Source organism: Corvus cornix, chromosome Z, assembly GCF_000738735.6.
Source record: "Corvus cornix cornix isolate S_Up_H32 chromosome Z, ASM73873v5, whole genome shotgun sequence".
NCBI lineage: Eukaryota > Metazoa > Chordata > Aves > Passeriformes > Corvidae > Corvus > Corvus cornix.
In genome coordinates this window covers 75,679,619-75,700,989 of record NC_046357.1, presented here as the reverse complement: position 1 = coordinate 75,700,989, position 21,371 = coordinate 75,679,619, and the positions used below count along the sequence as shown (strand labels likewise).

The 21,371-nt window shown below is 45.5% G+C and overlaps 1 protein-coding gene across 1 annotated transcript in view; it reads right to left on the bottom strand.

Moving 5' to 3' along the window:
* Window positions 1-21,371, bottom strand: part of PAX5 (paired box 5) — a 151,992-nt gene that overhangs the window by 55,589 nt on the left and 75,032 nt on the right. The window contains exons 9-10 of the mRNA XM_039567595.1: window positions 11,636-11,692; window positions 7,531-7,660 (exon numbers count right to left, since the gene is read on the bottom strand). Of these exons, the coding sequence (XP_039423529.1) occupies window positions 7,531-7,660; window positions 11,636-11,692 (187 nt within the window). The remainder of the gene's footprint in view (window positions 1-7,530; window positions 7,661-11,635; window positions 11,693-21,371) is intronic.

The window sequence follows — 21,371 nt, the reverse complement described above, 5'->3', positions numbered from 1 at the left end:
ATCTCTACACAGAAATTCTACTTCTCAGAAAAGACAGAGGATTAAAGGCATACTTTATGTTTTCCCACACTGTCATTCTCCAGGCCTTGGCATTTCCAGCTGCAAGGTCCCTTGAGCTATCATCCTTCTCACCAAATCTTCTTTTTACAACCCTTTCCTCCCAGTCACTGTTAAAATACAAAGTAGCAAATGCATTTAAGAAATAAATAGGGTTTCCTAATGAAACCAGGTTTCTCACTGTGGTCAGGAAGATCTGGATTTAGACCTGAATTCATGACAATAAACAACATACAAATGCTGAATCAACTAGATAGGAGATTCTTGGGTTCATTCTTTTTGACTGCAGCAATATACAAATTAAAATAAACACCCTCTTTTTCTTCAAGGAACTGCCACCAGCAGATACCACAATGCTTTTCCTATCATTATTAAGGCACGTTTTTACTTCTCATTAATGAAATACTAACCCTGTATCAATTTCTGCACTTCTAAAATAACAGCAGTCTTCACTGTAAACATGAGATGTGCATGAAGGAGAGAAAAGTTGTATTTCATTATGTGTTCGTCAAAGGCATGCATTGGGACCCTTTTTTGCCTCTAATGTCACAATATTGTTTCAGTTGGACACAAAAAATACTTAGTTTTCTCAGATGATCATAAAAAATGGTCCATAAAAGGCAGATCGAATAAGTCACAAGCCAGAGGAAAAGCATTAATTCCTTGGCTCCTGCCAGCACTAGGTTCAGAGAGCAGAGTTAAACTTTAGTGTTACGCACAGTGAAACTAAAAATTAAAGAGAAGGTGGAACTTGGAAAGAGGTTGTGACTTTGTTCTGATGTGGGATGAGCACCCAGAATCCAGCCAAGACCTGGCACAGAAAGGCAGCCTTTCCTTCCTTCATGGGTCATCCAGACCTTGACCAAAGGGTTCAGTCTGTGACCACATTCCACCTCACCTATCCACACTGGTTAAATATTCTACCTGGATGTACACATCTCACCACATACTATTACGGCTGAACTCTTAATTTTTCTTGTGTAGCCCTAAGACACCTAATTTCCAAAGCCATAAAAAGAAATAGGCCAGATTTCAAGATGTTTACACAACCCCAATATCCTCTCTTCTGCTTACACTCTCCCAGCCATTACCAGAGGGACGCAGCCCCTACAGTCTTCATCAGGGAAAGAGTTTGAAGGCTGCTATCTTTACTGGTCACTAGAAAGCAATAGGACAAGATGAAATGGCCCCAAGATGCACCAGGGGAAGCGTAGATTGGACATCAGGGAAATTTTCTGCACTGAAAGCGCTATCAGGCTCTGAAACAGGCTGTCCACAGCAGTAATGTCCCTGGAGGGATTTAAATGATATGTAGGCATTTGGAGACATTGTTAATCATAGATGTGGCAGTGCTGGATTAATGGTTGGACTTGATGATCTTGGAGACCTTTCCCAATGTAAATGACTCTCTGACTGAAAAAAAATAAAAAGACACAAAGATACAAAATCACCCCCCCACCCCCCAAACATCCATATTTTCCTTCCATGTTTTGTGGTATCTATAAAATGTTCCTTTAAATTCATGTACAAAAAGTAAAATAAATTATGAGAAAGCTTCCTTACCCACCTACTCCATTTTCATGCCCAGTCTGGTACAGGCAGAGCCTCAGAAGGTACCAGTGGTCCCAGTAACATCGACTGCAGGCTGTCCTAGAGCCACACTGGGCACAATCCCACCAAAGAAACAATGACACACAGCTCCTACCCAGAAGCATGGAAGCACAGAGCCAACCACGGAAACATCGTGCAGCTGAGATTAGAAAGCAATTCTGGAGTTCACCCAGTTCAGCTAACTTGGTTATGCAAAAAATTAGGTGTTGAGTCCAAATTCAATACCTAAGCCTAGCCTGTGGAGAGAGGGGGATTTTTCCAGACCCCTCCAGCCAAAGGCTGGTTTCTAGGGTTGCTCAGAGGAATCCTCCATCCACAGGCTGAGAAAGATCTGTTACCACTCTTCTGGAAGTGATCTGCATCCTATTGCCACTTGTTTTCTTGTTAAAAAAAACAGTAAGTCCTTCTGGATGGCACTGAGCTAAGTGCTGAAATATATCAGTGTTTAATCCTGGCAAGAGATCAACCTGGGATTTTAGAGTAGTGACTTCTTTCCTCCTGTTGAAGGCATCAGAATTCATACTGGCGGAAAACGCTCAAGTCCTCAGGGGCAGTTGATTTTGGCACAGTGTCCGGTCCAACTGCGGTTCCATCATCTCATGCATAGCTTCAGAAGGGACCAATAATACCTTCCATTCAACAAAACCTGGCAAAACAATGGCTCAAAAATTGCAGTTACATCACAATGGCAGGAACAAAGTAGCATGAAGACTCAGGAAGCGGATGAGACTGAGCAGTCCTAAGGAGAAACATGCCAGGAGGCCACCTGAGCACTACCTGCCACCACAGAACAGTAGCAAGAAACGTTTTATCTTTTCGCCTGCATTTATCCCATTTTAGCATCTGTGTTCCCTAACTACAAAAACTGAACACAATTCCAGGAATATGGATTGTTAAACATACCCCTGTTACCTGCATTAGCCAAAGATCTCTGCCACCAATGAATAACTACTTGGCACAATATACTACACCTAACATGTTGGATACATCCACAGTAATGAAAAGGTCAGGCTGATCTTCCCAGGGGTGGAGGAGTCTGCTCTGTGTTCACTTCAGCTTCACATCTGGCATCACCTATGTCTGATGACAGAGTCCAGCAATGCAAGCCAGAGCAGGTAACCAAGATTACAGCCATTGAGAATGGCTTCCCCATCCCTCCAGACAATAAACTGACTCTGATCCTGCTCTTGCTCTGTTTTTATCACCTTTTTGATGTGCATACAAAATGGGCAGGAAAGTCCAAGGATTTGGCTCTCCAGAACCATTGTCTACAAGGCTGACTGTACAAAGGAGCAAGGAATGTAATGCTCCAAGCTTGGAGGATGCAAGTTTGAATGCAGAGGATAAGACATAACCTGTCCATACTTGGGAGAGTCTCAGCCTCTCCCTGCATGTGAGGAAGAGCAGGTGGGCCAAGGGTGATAGACATGTCCCAGCATGGAAGAAGACCAGGCTCCTCTACTCCAGCATGTGCTAGACAAGAAGCCCACTGACAACACTTTGCTCTGTGCCACTTCTTTTAATGGAGTGATATAGCATTCAGACCCCAGTCCAGTAAATCATGCTTCTCTGCCCCGGGTGAGGTGAGGCTGGTTGACAGCCACTCCTGGCTCTGTAAGTACAAACTGGCTCCACTGCTGGACACAGCTGGGCTGCTGTGGGTTTACCAATCCACCGCCAGCACAGTATTGGAGAGCTACATAAAGATATCAGTTTAACATGGCATTGTCCTCTCAAAGTGACACCAATCACGCTGAAATCAGCAAGCCAAAGCAGGGAAAATGCATCTGGAGGTAATTAGTAACAATCACAGGCTGCTTGGAAATTGCTGACAACAGCAGCAATGTGCTGGGCCTCAGTCATTGGTTTGTAAATGCAGAGAGCACTCACAGGCTGTGGCTCCATCCAGTGACACCACAACCTGGTAACAAGAACAATGAAGAAAAGTAATCATAGTTCTGTTCTCAGACTTATTTCCATCAAATTCTTTTACAGTCTTACAGATTTAAGACTGACAACATAAGACAGACTAAGTTCTCTTCACATATCGCAGCCGAGATTACTCCAGAATTTCTCATTAAAAATGATTAAGCTTGAACAGGAGATACAGCTATAGAAAGGAGAAAAATGTTCCTGGCTCAAATTCCTGGCTTTCATATTTCAAGTTATTCACTTTTCAGCCTTACCAATAGCCTCATTCTGTGTTGAAACATCGTGCCCACAGCTCTGCTTCACACACACAACCAGAAGAGTTCCCGGTAGAAGAGATGTAGCCCACCAGTGCTGCTCTGGATACCACAACTCATTTGCCAGTGTTTTAAGCAGCTCTTGGTCTCATGACACTGATGCTATTACAAAATTGTTTATAATCTGGAATGTCAACAGAGAAGTGAGATCGACCTCAAGGTATTAACACCACCAGCCAGAGACTTTGGACATTTGGTGGACTTTTATCCAACTAATCCTCACTTTCATAGTTGAAAACACACTACCTAGCATGCTAAAACATGTTGCTCCCCAAGGCTTTCAGCTTCATTCTCTGGGTTTGTTCACATACACCACAGGACAGCCTGTATGAAACAAGGAAGAGTGGAAATACTCAAAAAAAAGGAAGAAATTAAAAGCAGTGGAACTTCCTGAGTCTCAAGAGAAGACCAGAGGTAAGGCTGGCCATTCCTCTTCCAGTGAGGAGCAGTTCACAAGGGAAATGTCATCATGGATCTTTGAGGCTTAGGCTCTTCTGAACTGAGGGAAGCCAAGGACCAGGAGGTGGTTCTGGCAGGATTTCTCTCATGAGTAAGGGCGTTACTACTGAAGTGGGGCTGATACAAAGCTGACCTTCCTCCAGGGACTGTTGCCTTATCAATTGCCTATCAACCCCTGCCCATCCCAGCCACAGAACACTAAACCAATCACTGGATTTTACCACAGCTTTGGTCAGACGACAGACCACAAAAAAAAGCTCTGAGAAGGCAGGGTAGATGGTGCGTTTCCAGACGTTTGTTTGACCTTGCACTCATAACAACCGTTGTGCACCATTTCCCACCTCCTGATTTTCAGAGATACTTACCACAGATGGAAGTCCCATGGCAATATGCACCTCGTGCTTACAAGGGAAATAGGGTCAATAAATGTGTCTCCTTTTCCAAATTCCCTGTCCCACCAAGGAAACAGGCTGGGAAAAGAGTTGTGACTGAAAAAATGAGTTATATTCGGGGAGAAAATAGAGAAATCTGTCCAGAACTACAGCGAGAAATGCACCACCAAGTGTGCTGTAATGGACATTCTTTGCACATTACAAAGCATAGCTTGCTACTGAAACCTTCCTGCTCCTGACAACCTGCACATCTCTTTCAGCTCCTCAGGAAAGCCTCAGAGTAGGGAGTATGACTCAGGCATACAGTATGTACCCATTGTTATAGGGCCCAGATCATGATGGGGACTTCTGGGTGCTTCCAAAGCATGACCAGCACAAAACAATTCCTACGGCTGTTAAAAAAGAAAATTAGAGTATAGCAGGTAGACAACCTCCTCCAAAAATATATCAAAAGGCATAGGTTTTAAAAGACTTTCGATATGCTCATGTATATCTAAGTTTTATGAATGCCATTGATAGAAAACTCTACAGCCCTGTCAAATTAAAGATATAAATACCCACTGTCTTCCAAAATGTGTCCTGTTGTAGCTGTCACTCTGACATATGTAAGACTGATAGCAGGTTTTTTTCTAGAACTTGCTGTTCATAAAGTCTGCTCCATGTTCTTGAGGAGAACTTGCAAATTTAACATTTGGAACTTTTGCTCAAGTGTAGGTAACATCACAGGGAGAACCTCTGTAAAATCCATATTGAACTTTGCAGCATCACCTCTGTAGTAGGTTTTACTCTAACAAATGTGATCAATCAGCTCGCAACACTCTAAGGAAGCAGCAACATGAGACATATGAGAAGTGCTTAAACCAGTGTAAAAACAACAAAGAACTGCTGATGTACCAGCCAAAACAACAGCTCTTGGCTGAACCTCATTTTGGCCAGGTGTAAATTCTGGGTGAGCAGTCCGTTAGAAGATGACAGAGGCTTCAGTTAGGTCACCCCAAAGCCTTCTTTTCTCCAGCCCAAACAATTCCAATTATCTCAGCCTTTCCTCACAGCAGAGGTGTTCCAGTCCTCTGATCAACTCGGTTGCCTCCTCTGGACTGGCTCCAGCAGCTCCACATCCTTCATGTGCTGGGCCTCAGGGCTGGAGGCAGGTGGGATCTCACCTGAGAGGGGCAGAGGAGCAGAATCCCCCCTCCCCTGCTGCCCCCCCCGATTGGGGGTCATCCCAGCACAGGGGGGTTTCTGGGTCCCAGCACACGCGGCCAGGGCAGGGCCAGCTCTCACCCAAGTCCTTCTCCCAGGGCTGCTCGTCTGTTCGTCCCCTGCCTGGATCAATCCTGGGAGTAGCCCCAACCTAAGTGCAGCATCAGGTGCACCCTGGTCTTATTAAACCTCATGAGATTCCCATGGGCCACTTCTGCAGCTTTTCCAAGTCCCTCTGGATGGCCCTGTCCTTCAGGGTTGTTACTGCACTCTCAGCTTGGTGTCACCTGCAAACCTGCTGAGGATGCCCTTGATCCCTCTGTCTGTGTCACTGATGAAGATATTAGATAACACTGGCTCCAGCACAGACTCCTGATGGACACAGATATATCTGTATCGAAGCTCTATCTCCTTACCTCTTAAAAGCCACACATCTCCAGAAGTCCCTCTTTCTGTCCATCCATCCGCCCCTAGACACCTTTCTTATCTATGAGTCCACCACTCAAACCACCCATCCAGAATGAGACAGGTATTAAAAGAAGTCTCTCTCCTTCCACTTCAAGGTACACATGTATATCTTTAACTCTACAATTTCTTTTGAATCCTCCTAAACTTTGTCAAGAAAAGCCAAAGACTGATGCTGTACTGGGTTAAAACAACTTTGTGACACTTGTTTTCAAAACTGCTCCTCTGCTAGATGAGATTGTAAGGCTTTAAAGACACAGTAATACTATACAAAAACCAGTATTATCTTCCATTGTAGCTACAAAATAAAGAATTATGTCCAATCTTTGCCAAAACAGAGAAAATACAATGAAATTTGCACCAATTAGACACAGCAGTAACACACAGAGGTAACATTCATACGAAACACAGAGCCTTAAATTTTAAAAGCCCTCATTTTTCCTGATTTGCACAACTAATTCAGGACACAATTTCATAATTTTCTTACCATTTGGATAATCTCCTTGGAAGCAATGGGGTCAGACCCAAATAAGTAGGTGACCAAAGCATTTATCAGACTCTAGCTGTTCCTTAACTCTTGCTCTATGCCTGCTAAATAAATGCAGATGATGTGGCATTCCTTGAGCAAACAGCCTTTGCTTTTCATTTAAATGCTCAGCTTTAGTGCACAGGTACAATTCAGAAATGGTATAAAATGAGCATCCAAAATTCAGGCTAGTTTGAACTGTCATAAAAACTCCATCCAGTCAAACATACCAAGTGCATTTACAAAAAATGAGCAGCAAAGCCCAAAAGCAGAGACAAGTATTCTGCTTTTTGGTGATGTGGTGGTATTCAGGATGTATGTTTGGGGTGGAGGGGCACATCCTTTCCTGAACAAGAGGGATGGATGCTCCATCTGTCAGCTACAACAAACACAAATGATTTACACAAGCCATGTAGCTGACTTTCAACAGAGCTCCTGAAATCACATTCAAAAAGAGACTTTTTGAGCAAATTACTCTACATCTGACACAATTCTTCCATAAAGGACGTCACCGTGCAGTTTGAAGGTACAGACAATTCACACTATTTATCAGTGTTTGAAAATCACTTACCTGTGACAATAGGATAGGACTGAGGCCCAGGAACACTCGCTCCCAAATCTGCAGAAGTAGGGCTGGTTATATTGGCCTTCATGTCATCCAATCCACCAGCTAGCGAGGCCATGGCTGAGTATTCAGTTGCCTGGAAAAAGAAACAAAAGGCATTTTAGTGACAATAAATTTACTAATCAAGAGGTTTTTTTTGCCTGTGCAACAGAAAGTAGATGTAATATAGAACTCAAAGATCATTTGTTCAGCCAGTGTTAAAGGCAATGCTCAATTTACACTAGACTTTTCAACACTCAAACTATTCAATAAGTGGGTCTGTGCCTATCACTGGTGTTCTCTATAAAACCAAAACCGGTTTTGTCTATAAAACCAAAGCCAAACTCATTAATATGTAACAAGGCTTTCCTGAAAGAGGAAAATTTGTAGCTTAACTGCCAAGTGCAAGCTACTTTTTTGCTAGAGAAAAATTTTCATGCCTCTTAACTTCCATACTCTCCACATTTCAGTGTTGGCACTTGAGGGGATATGCACTAATGAGAAGGTGGGAACAGGGTGTCCCGTTTCCCTTTTCTTGAAAATGTTGCATTTCTTCATCATCTCACAGGAAAGAAAAGGTATGTATACATATGTGTTTGCTTAATGGATGCATTTGTAGCTAACCGTTTCTAAATCCAAGTTATTTAAAAATAAATCACCTGACTGTGGTAAGGATGTTGTGTCATTTCCAAAGAATTTCTTAATCTCGTTAACAGAAAGAGGCTATGGTAAACAAGCACAGGTCCTCAGAAATCAGACTGTTTGTGTCCTATAACCCTAAGTGTCTGTAGCTACAGCATTCTACAGCCAATGAGGCCAATCCATGCATCTAGAGGATGTAAATGTACATGGCACAGAACTTATTTTCATTTGCCCTTTTTCAATGATTTCTTATTGTCAGGATCATTCCCACAAATCTGGGAAGTTTTCTTTCAAAGTTCTCCCTTCCCTGCCATCTGCCCTTTATGTTTTAGTCCCTTCTTTGTGAAATGGCAATCGTGCCCATAACAACTGGAGGTTGACTTCAAATGAAGAACTGCAGTGGGAACAGGTAAACTGAAGAGCAGCCACTGTGATGCCAATCCCTAAGGAATTCCTCAAGATTAACTCAATGTAGAAGCCGTGCAGAGATGAAGAAATGCAGATGAACCCAGGCTCTCATGGAGGTTTTTTGGAGCAACCAAAACAAAACTCAGAAAAACACTGAATCCCAGACTGGTTTGGACTGGAGGAGGCCTTAAAGGCCAACTTATTCCACCCCCTACCATGGGCAGGGACACCTTCCACTAGACCAGGTTGTTCAAGGCCCCATCCAACTAGGCCTTGAACACTTCCAGGAATGTGACATCGAAATAACTTTTTTTTTAAGGAAGCAAAAGATGATTTGAGTGAATACATCCTTCTCCTTCCTGCAAGTTTCTCTGAGAACCCAGCACACAATCTGGCTCTTGACACTAACTCAGCACTTTGGCCAGGTATATGTGCTGGTGTCTCTGTAGCTCACATCTCACTCAAACATAAGTTAACTTACATGGATAATCCTGTATTAACAGTTCTGTGTAATAAACATATTTTTTCTGCAGACAACACCTGGATGACGCAGGAGTACAGCGTGTCACCTTGAAGGATCCCCCATACAAACCCCTTGCAGATGAGCATGCAAAATACATTTTACCAGGGATCAGCTGCTGGCCGGCCTTGTCAAGCATCTAGCCCATGCATCAGAGTCCTCTGACTTGTCTCCTAGGATCCTACATAACCTTTGCATTGAAGTTGTACTGTTCATTCCTCCTTCAACACCCTCTGTGCCCTCACTTTTGTCACGCCTTCATGGAGCAAGCCCTTTTTGCCTACCACCACTGCCTCAAAGACACACACATCTCTGACTCCTCCCCACTTCAGTGCCTGGGAGAGGACAGCCCTGGGAACTGCCCTCCTCAGCAGAGAATGCCAGTAATGGCCGCAGCCTTCCTCCTTCCTAGAAGTGTAATCAAAGCTCCTTCTTCTCATTCCTCATCACACCACGATGTATTTCTCTGCCTTCCCACACCATTTCATGTTCTTTTAAGTCTCCAACCCTTCCTTTCCCCTGTGCAGGGTACATGCACATATGGAGACACCGCTAGATTTTTTCTTTTCCCAAAACCCTAATCTGGCCAAACATCAGAGAAACAGTAGCCCTGCAGAGACATCCCATGCAGCTGGTAATGCAAAAGCATGGATGGGCTGGCAGCACAGCAGAGGAAAAACCTGTCCTTGTGTGCTGCTGTTTGGTATTTCTGTATCTCTAGAAGAGCACACACCAATCCCTGGGGAAGGATGCCTGATTTCACCCGTGTTGCTCTATGAAAGCCACAACTGTACCATATCAAGACTAGAAAATCTCTTTGGATCCTCCCGTGGGGTGCTGATCCACCACTCCCAACAGGCAGAGAGTGAATGTGGCTTCCCACTTACAAAGTGAGAGCTGCGCACCTGGAGTTTGGGAGGAAGCACCCAGCTGGAATGGGACCCCTGCCACAGGCTGGGTCACATGAGGGGACTGAGGAAGGAGGTGCACATCCCAGACCACAAACCCAACTGGAACCAGCCTGAGCCTTCAACTGCAATTCTCAGGCATGGGAATGTGTAACTCCATAGCTTGTTTCCCTTCAGGAGTCCAAAGAACTGACACAGGGATAAACAGGACCAGAGTTAAGAGTTTTAGCTGTAATGACCTGGAAGCACTATGCCAATGAGCCAGGAGTAGCCCTCTGAGCTTGGACAAACTGACCAGTTCTAGTGTCAAGCAAGCAGCAACCAGAGTGTAGCATAACCTGGCAAGGGTCACGACCGTGGTACCCTGCGCTCTTCCATGTCACTGCACCATAGTGAGTTGAAGCAATATGCAGTGGCGCAGTCCCAAACCGTGAAACAACATCTGCAGACTGGAGGGACTAGAAGCATTACAGTTGCTCAGCACAGTGTGGAGGGAGAGCCCATAGCCAAGCAGCACTGGTAGGAATGAGAAGGCATGAGCTGAAGATGTGCAAAATGGAGATTTGGGGTCCTTCCCTGCTTTTGGTCCCAATAACTTCCTGCATACAGGAGCTGCATGTCTTTTGCCATGGCCCAGCAACTTTTCCCAGAGGTAAGAATAGTGGGACTTTAAGGGATTTTCCAGCTACTTTGCTGTGCCCAGATCCCTCCTTGGAACCACCATCAGCTGAACACCAGCAGCCACACCAGCAGCCACTGCTTCCAGCACCCAGGCAGAGCAAGTCCAGGCTGAGGGGCAGCCCTTGTGATTGCTGACTTCCCTTTCCTCATGCAGTCCCAGTGGAGGAGTGATCCCACACATTGCATCCACCTCTGCAGTTACAGTTTACACGGCAAAGCAGTGGGGTCACGGCCAGCACTGGGCTGTCCCAGTGGCAGTGACCAGCACTTGTCTGTGAGCAGAAAAGAAACACAAGTGCTGCCAACAGCAAAGTGCTGCAGGGAAGTGATGGTCAACAGAGGCATCTTCTGGCCCCCAAGGAATGGAGACTCAGGGGTGCAGAGCACAGGAGCCTTCACCCTAAAACCAGACCATGGGTGCTGTCTGCAGGCCTCCTCACCCCCGTGGAGGGGCCAGGGGACTCTAGAACCCCCTGAAAAAGCAAAAGCCTTGCTGACACTGTGGGCTCACAGTGTTGGGTGTTGAACCACTCATGAGGGGTACAGTGGCATCCCTTCTTCCCACTTCCCCCAGGCAGATCTCTTCCTTTCAGGCACCCCATCCAGAGAGGAAAGGAAACCCCAGGGGAAGGTAGCGCTCATGGAGCAGCCCCTCACCCCATGCCCCCACTGACACCCTCCTGCTGAACTCTCCTGCCGCCCCTCCCCAAGAGCTTCTCCAGCTGATTGGGGTGGGAGCAGCAGAAGGGATCTCAGACTTGGCTCCTGCACTGGTGAGCTGGCACCACTGCTGGCAAGAAACAGCCCAGAATGACTGTCATGGCCAGGGTCCCTCCTCGTGCAGCAGGAAGCCTGACCTTCTGCTTGGTAGGTGAAAAAGCAAGAGACGGGTGTTCATTACCCTAGAAATTACCTGAAAAATGAGTGCCTGCGGTTGTACCACGCACTGTCTCATCAGCATGGAGCACCACTGCCATAGCATGGAGGAGAGAAAACACAGACATGTGAAACGAGGAATATATAAAAGAGAGAATGAGAAGGACAAACTGAAAGGAGGGGCAAGACCAGATCTCATGTGTTCCCCTGCCCTATCCTACTCTGCTCTGGCTCAGATTTGGCAGATGGGAGCTGGGGGGAGTGACTGCAGTGGTGAGGAGAGGAGTGATCTCCATGCACCTATTGGGAGCAGCACAACTCCTCTTGCAGCAGCAGGGTCTGCACAGTCCCTCCAATTTGACTTCTCTGCAAAGTGCAAACGGGAAGGTTTCTGCACATCCACCTCCATTACAAAAGCTTTATTTCTAACTATTAATCCCCTTGGAGTGGTGGACGTGATAGGCAAATGGAAACAAAAGGTGTGCAGGAGGGTTTCAGAACCATTTTCAAATCTGCTGCACTACAGCAAAGCAGAGACGCAGACCACTACCACCTTCACCCTGCACTTTTTCTGGTGAAGATGACTGAGCATAACGCACAGAAAAGTCAATCCACCCTATGTGTACAGAAATTTTCTCTCTGATATTTACCTAGGATTTCACCCTAAAGTGTCAGGAGAAGATGGACACACAGTAGGGAACAAGGCCACTCCTTGAAACAGCCTGGTTCTTCAGTGCCAATGTGGGAATCTCAGGGAGCTCCCACAGGTTGGGACGAGCCCTGCAGCAGTGCTGTGACCCATGAGGTGTGAGACAAATATATCCCCTTTCTGCCTCATCCCTTTCGTGGGGCACAGACCTCACTCACAATGCTCCTGAAGAGACTGCACCAAGCAAAAACAGACAAGAGCTGTCTGCTGCACAGGGCAAATGGCCATTAAAATGAGCCAGCTGGGGTCCACTGGGACTTGCACATGTTGCTTTTTGCATCTGCTAGATTTTCCAAATCAAAACAGCAGGCAGGCATGAAATAATACCTCCTGTGTTCTCCTGCCACTGGCACAGCCACCCCCAGTCTCAGGATGCTGCTCAGGATCCAGCAGCAGCAGCAAAAGCAGCAGCTCAACAGGAGCTCAGACCATCAGTGCAAGGTGCCAGCTTGGGGCTTCACGGCTTAGACTGCCTCCTCACTGATCATGTGCTTTGCCTTCTCTCCTGACAGAGATGGTGCATCAAGACGTTTTACTGCCAAAAAAGACACTGAGGTCCCTGAGAGGCACAGTGCTGTCACCCAGATCACATCCACCACGCCCTCTGCTCACCCCTTATGGCAGCAGCAAGCCAGACCTCACACCAAATATCTCCAAGTCATCACATCTTAATACTTTAAGATTAATTAATAAATAGAGGCAAAAGTGGCACACGCCAGGCAGGCTGGCTACAGAAACCCGCACCTCAGCCTGACAAAGGGAAGAAATTCGTAACATTAGATACGGTTCGAATAGTTTAATCCAAAGCAGCTCTAAATAATCTCCCCAGGCTTTCTGAAACCCAGCACCTCTTGCAGCTGCACAGGCACCACTGCTGCTCTGCCTGGAATTTCATGGGAATGGAAAATCCAGCCTAACGCCCTTCTCCTCAGCCACTGAGGATACGGGTGGGAAAGGTTCCCAGGAACCTATACGTCAAAGTCTCACCACTGCCACCTGCCAGCCACCCCCCATTTCATAATTTACATGATATTCCCTGCACTGGCTACTGCTGACACCAAAACCAATCCTACTTTGGAGCAAACGTTATTTACACTCCTAATTTGGGCCAAATCCTAGTTTCTCTTTGTTTTCAGACACATTGGGCTCATTGCTGTCTCACAGAATGTGGAAGTTTGATTTCAGTGGTACAACCTTCTTCCCTCAGTTTAAACTGAGTATTTCTGAACCTTCCTTTCACAATACATATATTTTTATAAAAAGTTAACAGCTGTGCTTCATTTTAGCCCAAATCCAATTAGGATTGTACACATCCCCAGACATTCCTTTGAAGGCAGTGAGAATTACCTCGTGCACCCTGCCATGAACACATTTACCCTCATACTTCAAAATAACTGACCTGTTTTTGACCCAGTCTTCACATTATCTGCATATGGGAAACGATACACTACATTTACATTTCCACAGTGCAAATCATAAGTGGGTGCAGCTATTCTCAGATTTTCCAAAGGGACACCCAAATCCAATCTAAATGCCTAGAATTTACCTGTTGTTTTTCTTTTATACATATAAATAGCTGCATTTCCATTCACTCTTTGTTTCTCATTTTCATTTTGTTCTAATATCTGCATGTAAATGTCTGAAAATAGCATCTGTAATTGAAGATTATGAAGTATAGCCAGCTCCTGACAGGCTGCTAAGGAAGATGGATTATCCTCATTTTTCTGTAAATTTTGTCAATTTTGGAATTCATAAGCTATCAACACTGATCAAAATGTGACTGCACAGCTGTGTCAAAGCGGACGGCGCAGCATCAGCGCAGCTCTGAGGAGGACAGCTATCCCCAGCCACTCAGCCAGGGGCACATACTGCAGGAATCCTTCCTGACTGCTTGCGGTATCTACATCCCAATCACATTGCCCCCTCCACCCCTGAAAAAAAAAAAAATCAAATAAGTAAATCGAAAGTACGCAAATTCTCTGGTGCGCCAATTCAGATCACAAAGCACAATTTATTGCGTGTTCTCTCTTTTTATTTATCCCTAAGTAGTAAACACGATTTCCATTCAGGGGGTTCGTTATGTTCCACTCCTACCAGACAATCACGGCACACTTGAGGCAATTGTTTAGCTTCTTCCTCTCAATTTTCCCATTACTGGGAGTAAGTACTGTTGGGACTCTTTAATAGCCCGACTGCAGCCCATATCAATAACAGATGAGGTTTAATCGTCCAACACAAAAATTATTTAGGCTCAGTAAGGACATTCAATGTCATTTGCATAATGGCATTTCTATCCTGAGCACCTAACCCATCGTGCATAAACAAGGCCCTGGGACCATAAATAATAATAAATCATGACGTCCACACTCCTCTTGCTGTAATAGGAGCCTCTCTATGTAGAAATTATTTCAGCAGGAAACGGGCACTATAATTTTAAAGACATGTGGCATTGCACAGGCCAGTAAATCACACTCGTGCACAGTCACACACACACACGTGCCAGTGAGGCTGCCCATAGTGAGCAGCAAAACCCCATGGAGCAGCAGCACAGAACACTGCCCACGCTGGCTGCTGGAAATGTTTTTATTATTGTTTCTTAGTCAGAGGTAGCAGGCTGAACAAAAGCAATGCCTGAGTAGTGTGTGCAGTGCCTGGGCATGTACTCAGTGGACCTGTCAGTCTGCCAAATCCCTGCTGGGCAATCCCTCGTGCCTGCTGTCCTTGATCTCTGGGAAGGTCTCTGATGGGAAGAGAACAGAGACCTGCAGATGCTCAGATAGGTGTTTTCCAAGCAAGCCCTTCATAGGCCACTGCAGTTCCTGATGTCTAGCAAGGGCATAAATGGCCAGTAGACTCTCTCAGAATCCTGAATCATTGAGAATGAAAAGCCTTCTAAGGCCATTGAGTCCAACAGTTAACTCTACACTGCCACCACTAAACTATGTCCTCAAGAGCCATAAACTTCCTCTGGTTTGCAAACAGAAGCCTCCACCAAAAGCCATGGTTAGACCAGCCCAAGGGAGGTAAATGTACACAATGAACTGAGGTGGCTTTCCAGATTTCAGCCTCACCTGGCCACTAACAAGTGCCTGGATGAAAAGAAACAGCAACACCACCACAGTTGCAACCGCCAACCTCTGTTTCTGCTAGGATTTGCTAGTTTCAACATAACATATTTGTCCTCAACATCTCTGACATCTTTCTGTGTAATACAAACATTGCTTTGTCTCTTGCAGGACACAAAATGATAGGATGACTCACCCAAGCATCCACCCACCCTCATCAGCACTGCCCAATCCTGCACACGCTCTTCCTTTCTGTCCCCATGACAGAGCCTCCCAGTTCAGTTTACTGAGAAAAGCAGAAAGTCCAAACCAGGTTTTGTGGGAGCCTGGTCCCAGTTCCAATGTTGCAACACCGGTGTCTGCTACTGCCCCAACCCCCTCCAACCTCTTCTCTCCAGCCCTCCTCTCTCCAGCACTCCTCCTCCTCCTCCCAGGGCAGCCCTCACTAGCTCCTCTCCCACATTCCCCCCAGACTTACGTGGGGTGTTTCTCTTCTTCCCCTCTTTCCTGCCCTCTCCCCAGCAGCAACTGAATTCTCTCAGCAGCCTCCACCATCCTATCTGCAATGCTAAAAAAGGGGGCACCTAATCAAAATAAAGCATGAGACACACAACTGAAATAAAGCGTAACACCGTGGTGGAAAATCAGTTTGCTTTTTGTAAACCCAGAACAGAATTTAGGCTTTTATGCCTCTAATTGCTACAAGATATTGTTAAAATGAGCTGTTTCTCAGGACAGGAACTGGACACTTTCCCTCTCAACACGAACAATTTCACCCAGAGGAGGAGGGAAAAGGTACAATCCTCCATCACGGTGGCTCCTCTGCTTCCACTGAAGCACCAAGCATGAGTGTGCAGAGAAGAAAGCACAACCCTCAGCATGGCCAAGTATTTCCTTGTGGAGAAATACAAATCAGAAATATAAATGCACACTGAGAATGTATGAGGTTGGCACCAATATTGCCAGATCTTCAATCCATCCCGCCGATGGCTTCTGACACTTGGAAAGTCTTGTGCAAATTTTCAAGAACAGTCTGTATTTCTGTAATGCTTTCACATGAACTACCCAAAGGTGTTTCACAAATGCCATCTGAGAATCCTGGTATAGCATGTTTTGTATCATATTATGCATTGTGTACAATAAACTGGTCTCAAGGTGGTGTGCCATGGCAGATTACAAGGGTCCAAACCTCATGGGTAGCCAAAGCCCCTGCAGTCACTGAACCTACAAGGGCACCAAACCTTTACGCAGCGGAAAACCAGGAGAAAGCTGCAGAGTTTGCTGTTCTGTGGCATGTTGCAAAGTCCAAGCTGAACAAATCCATGTCAACCCACAAACTCCTGTATTTCAAAGCCAAACACCAAGTAACACACATTCTTCATTTTCCAAAAGACTTTTGCTTTTCCTGTTGGTGCCCCTCGAAGCCTGGTGGTCCTGTGGGGGTCAGGAGCCTTCTGCCTTCCATTTTTGGGGTGGAAACTTTCTCTACAATGCTGAATTCCCGATCAAATCCCCAATATGGAACTGATCTTATTTAAAAAAAAAAAAAAAAAGGCAAAAACAAACTAAGAAAAAACACATTAAACAAAACCCCCATAATTTTCCAAAGTTTTTCTTTCATTTCTTCACCTGTACCTGAACTAGAATGGTACGGGCCACAATATTTCAGGCCAGTTTTCATTACTGCATGTTTATGGAAAAGCCAGAAATTTTAATGGTCTTTTCCAATCTAAATGACTGTACGGTTCTATGCTAGGGGAGGTAGGAAATATAGGAAAAGGTAGGATATTAGGGAAAAAATGTATTACAGAAAGGTTTGTAAATCACTAGAACAGGCTGCCTGGGGAAGTGGTGGAGTCACCATCCCTGGAAATGTTAAGAAAACATGTGGATATGGTTGAGGACATGGTTTAATGATGAATATGGTAGTGGTGCTGAGCTGATGGTCGGATTTGATCCTAAAGGTCTTTTCCAACCTTAACAATTCTGTGATTCTGTAAGTACAAATGTTGTTTTTCAGAAACTTTATGCAGCACTTTCTGATTACATGTCCTTGGAGGCACGGAATTAAAGAGGCAGCAGGAACTGGAGAAAGCCTGTGCACTGACAGCAGGCAAAGTGACTGGCTTAGATATTTTAACCAGAGTGTTTTGTCCTGAAAACAAGAAGTGCCAGGATGGGTGCTGGGAATGTGGAGTGGCGGAGATGCCCCTTGCCCTTCATGCATGCTGCAGGCCTGCCTCATGTAGATGGAGGCCCTGGGCAAGAGAACATCAAGGGAGTGATGCAGAGTTTGATGTGACATTCAGTAAGGATCAATAGGCTCAGAACCGCATTCATCTTGTGGGGTAAATCTTGAGCTGTTTTCCCCCTTTGCTAATTACCTGAAGCCCACTGACAACCAAATCTGACCAGCAACAGGTACAGAGTGTGAAGGCTCCAGGACAAGATGTTGGAGACTGAGGCAGGACAGCACTCCCCTCAGGAACAAACATTCTCCTACCTGCCCATGGGGCAGGGAAATGAGCTCCTCACCTTCAGAAATATACCTACAAACACCAGAAATTGTCTGCATATTGGTATAAAAATCTAAGCAAAACTGAGACAGGCTGACAAGTCAAGGTACCTATAGGGTGCTGGTTCCAAGGAAAGAGACTCTGTCTGATGATACCCACAGACTGTTGCTGCTGGAGGCCCTGTACCTCCCTGCTATCATGACAGGCTTGACAGACCCTCTACACAGAAAAATCATCAAAGATGACAGGTTTCAGTGAAACATTTCAGTTTTTATCAAAACATTTTCTATTGGGAAGACAAGTTCAGCCAGGCACACTGGTGTTGTAATACTCACTATTTTGCTGATAGAACTGCAGAAGACACCTGGGCACCACACATGCAATGGAGCATCACCACAAGCAAACAGCATCAGGCAACCAGAAGGGAACCCACCACCAGAATTACCTGAGCACCTCTTCCACACCAAAAGCGTCTCCAGTTCTTATGCCAGAGAGGTATTTGGGATATATTTTCAAAATGTCCTCTCCAGTCACAAGAACCAGAGAAGAACCATTTGAACAAAAACACAGACGGGGCTGTGCCATCAATAAAATCTCCCACTGGTACTGAGCCTCACAGTTTGACAGTGCCTGAAAATCATTTATCAGGTACATAATCTGATGACAATTTCTTGTGTAACATAATTTAATCCATTACTTAATCCTGTGTTTCAATTATTTAGAGAGGTCCTAGTAACAAGTGAAATACTCCAAGCCTAACAAAGTATCTGACAAGTGCAGTTCTTACGCCTGGCTTCACTCCATAGCTCCTATTCCAGGAAAACACTCACCACCTCCAGGACCTTGCTCTCCCTCAGCCCTCTGTTCATGACTTATCTGTACGGATTCAGACTTGAGGTCAGCCCTGAGCCTGAAGGGCGTTTTGCAGGAGAAACCCTTGTCTCTCCAATGTTGCCCTTATTTCATTCCATTTTCAGGGTGAAAGGAGCAGAGCTGAAATCATCCCCCTACATGTTAATCTACTCTCTTAGTGCAGGAGTTCCTTCCTTTCAGATTATCTTTTTATTATTATTTTGGAAAATTCTGCTGCAAACAAATTTTAAGCAGTCACTATTCATATGAGCAGAGAAGAATTTTAAATCGGTCCCCTTTGTTTGGAAGTGGCTTAGCTCCACAATTGCATTTTGTCATCATTCGGACACTGGTGTAGGTTGTTTTGTTCAATGCCATCCTTAAAAAAAAGGGCAACACAAAACTATGGCATTCCTCTGAAAACCCAGCCTCTGCACCAAGCCAATTTCTCAAACTCCTTTGCACTTCATGCCAAACAACTCTCCATCTATCCTCTACACTGGATGAACCAGTGCTACTCTTCCACTCCAACCACACTTTTCATTGTAACCACACAAAGGTTTTCCTTAAACACATCATAACAACTGGAATAAATAAAGTGGCTGAGCAGCAAGGTAGTGATATGACCTGGGTTGGAAGGAAGTTTCAGAGGTCCCTCAAAGCATGGCCAGCTATGGAGCCAGGTCAGGCAGGTCCAGGGTTTGTCTAGCTGGGTCTTGAAAATCACCACAGATAGAGATTGCACAACTTTGGACCCTGAAAAGCCTCTCTTGTGTCAGTTCATGCCTCTGTCTGTTGTGTTCCCACTGTGTACCGCCATGAAGAGTTTGGCTCCTTCTGAGATGTTATAGCACATCAAGTTCTTCAAGGGAGCATACTCCTATCTTTGTTAATTATAAGGTGATGGATAGATTTAGAGAAAGCCCACAGAATGAGTGTAAAACAGCAGTGATTTCCAAACTAAGACTGGAAAATGTATTTGAAACTTGTCACAGTCTGTGGGACCCAGACATTTACTGGGGACTAAGTAGAGAAGTCTTGTTCCATTCTTCAAATGCTGGTGCAAGCCCTTCATCTCGAATATAATGTGAGTGGGCCAGGCACTAGTTAAATCAACAGGCAAGTGTGTTTACTCACAGATTTGTCCTTCCTTCTCTTGTGGGGCTAACACAGACCAAAGGAGATTGGTCAGTTTTGATATAACTGGTCAACTAGTGCTGTTACACAACATTGTCTGATATTGGTGAAAGACCTGGTTTATCTCTCTAAACTAAAAAAAAAAAAGAAATTATTTATTGCGAAACACACAATAAACGAAGAGATGCAATTACTCAATGCCAGTTCCCAAATTTGAAAGAAATGTGAACACTTCCATCAAGATAACAAGTGGGGAAAGCTTTTCTTAGATTTCCTATCTCTCTATCACACTTAGAAGCCATAGAAAATCTTCTGGTGGAGACCACCTGCTGCCTTTGCAATATGTTGTGTTCTATCTAGTCACTAAGCTCTGGGTGTAAACCTGGTGGAAGGTGCTGAGATGAAATTTGGTAGCTGGAAAAACATCCCCTTCCAGCATTACCCAACAGGAATCGTGCTATGGCTGCAATTTCCAAACATTTTCCCCGGGTGTTCAGGTTTAGGATTTTTTCCTTTTGTTTCTTTCACTCATGGAATTTTGTCCCATCAGTTGCTAAGAGACAATAACGACCAGTACTTAAGAGGCAAAAGAAACGGCGAATGTGGGGGAAGGGTGCAGCCGGCTACTTTCTTACCTGGGAGTTTTTGTCTTTGGAAGGGCAGAGATACCTCGAGATTTCGGCCAGGGGGTGGGGGGCTGGGTTTAGCTCCTCTCGCTCTGGACATCGGAGGGGAGACAGGCTGTGATCACTGGGGGGAGAGTTCGCACCACCACGGGGTTCTTTCTCCTGCTGCCTTCCCCTACCATGAGTGAAGCTCTGCTCGTAAGAGCATCTGTTGCACTGGGAGCTTATCAACACCCTACCTCACTAGAAAAGGACTCTTCACCATCTTCTCGGGTGCCTCAGGAGAAACCCTGGGATCCCCGAGCTCCTTCCCCCTCCAAGGGAGCCTCTCCTGGCCATGTTCAGGAGCTGGGCTACCACTGCCCAGCCCCACCACTTCTCTGCCACTGCTCCAGGATTTTCACTACACTGTAGCCCTGCACTCCCTGCCTGCTGGGACACCCCGTGGCTCCTGCTACAGCTGCAGAGTTTCTGATACATTTCATTTGCTACTCCAGAATCTGCTCATCCCTGCTGTTCCAGCTGCTGCTCCGAGGTTCCTGCTGCAGCCCATTTTTGCCATCCATCCCATTCGCCATTACCACGTGAGGAAGATGTGAACAAGCTTGCGCCACAGCACCCCCTGCAGCCGCGGGGGAATCACCGCACCAGCCCTGCCCGGCCAGGAGCCACCAGCGCCCCTGGCGGCTGTGTCCGTAACTGCACCAGAGAGGAAAGTGCCTGCGGCCGAGAGAGGCTGGCACTGGGTTCCTGGTTCTGTTTGTTGTTGCTGCCAGTGTTGTTTGCTTGCCTTGTTTTACATATAAATACTAGTGAAGAACTGTAATTCCTTTTCCCATATCTTTGCCTGAAAGCCCCTTAATTTCGA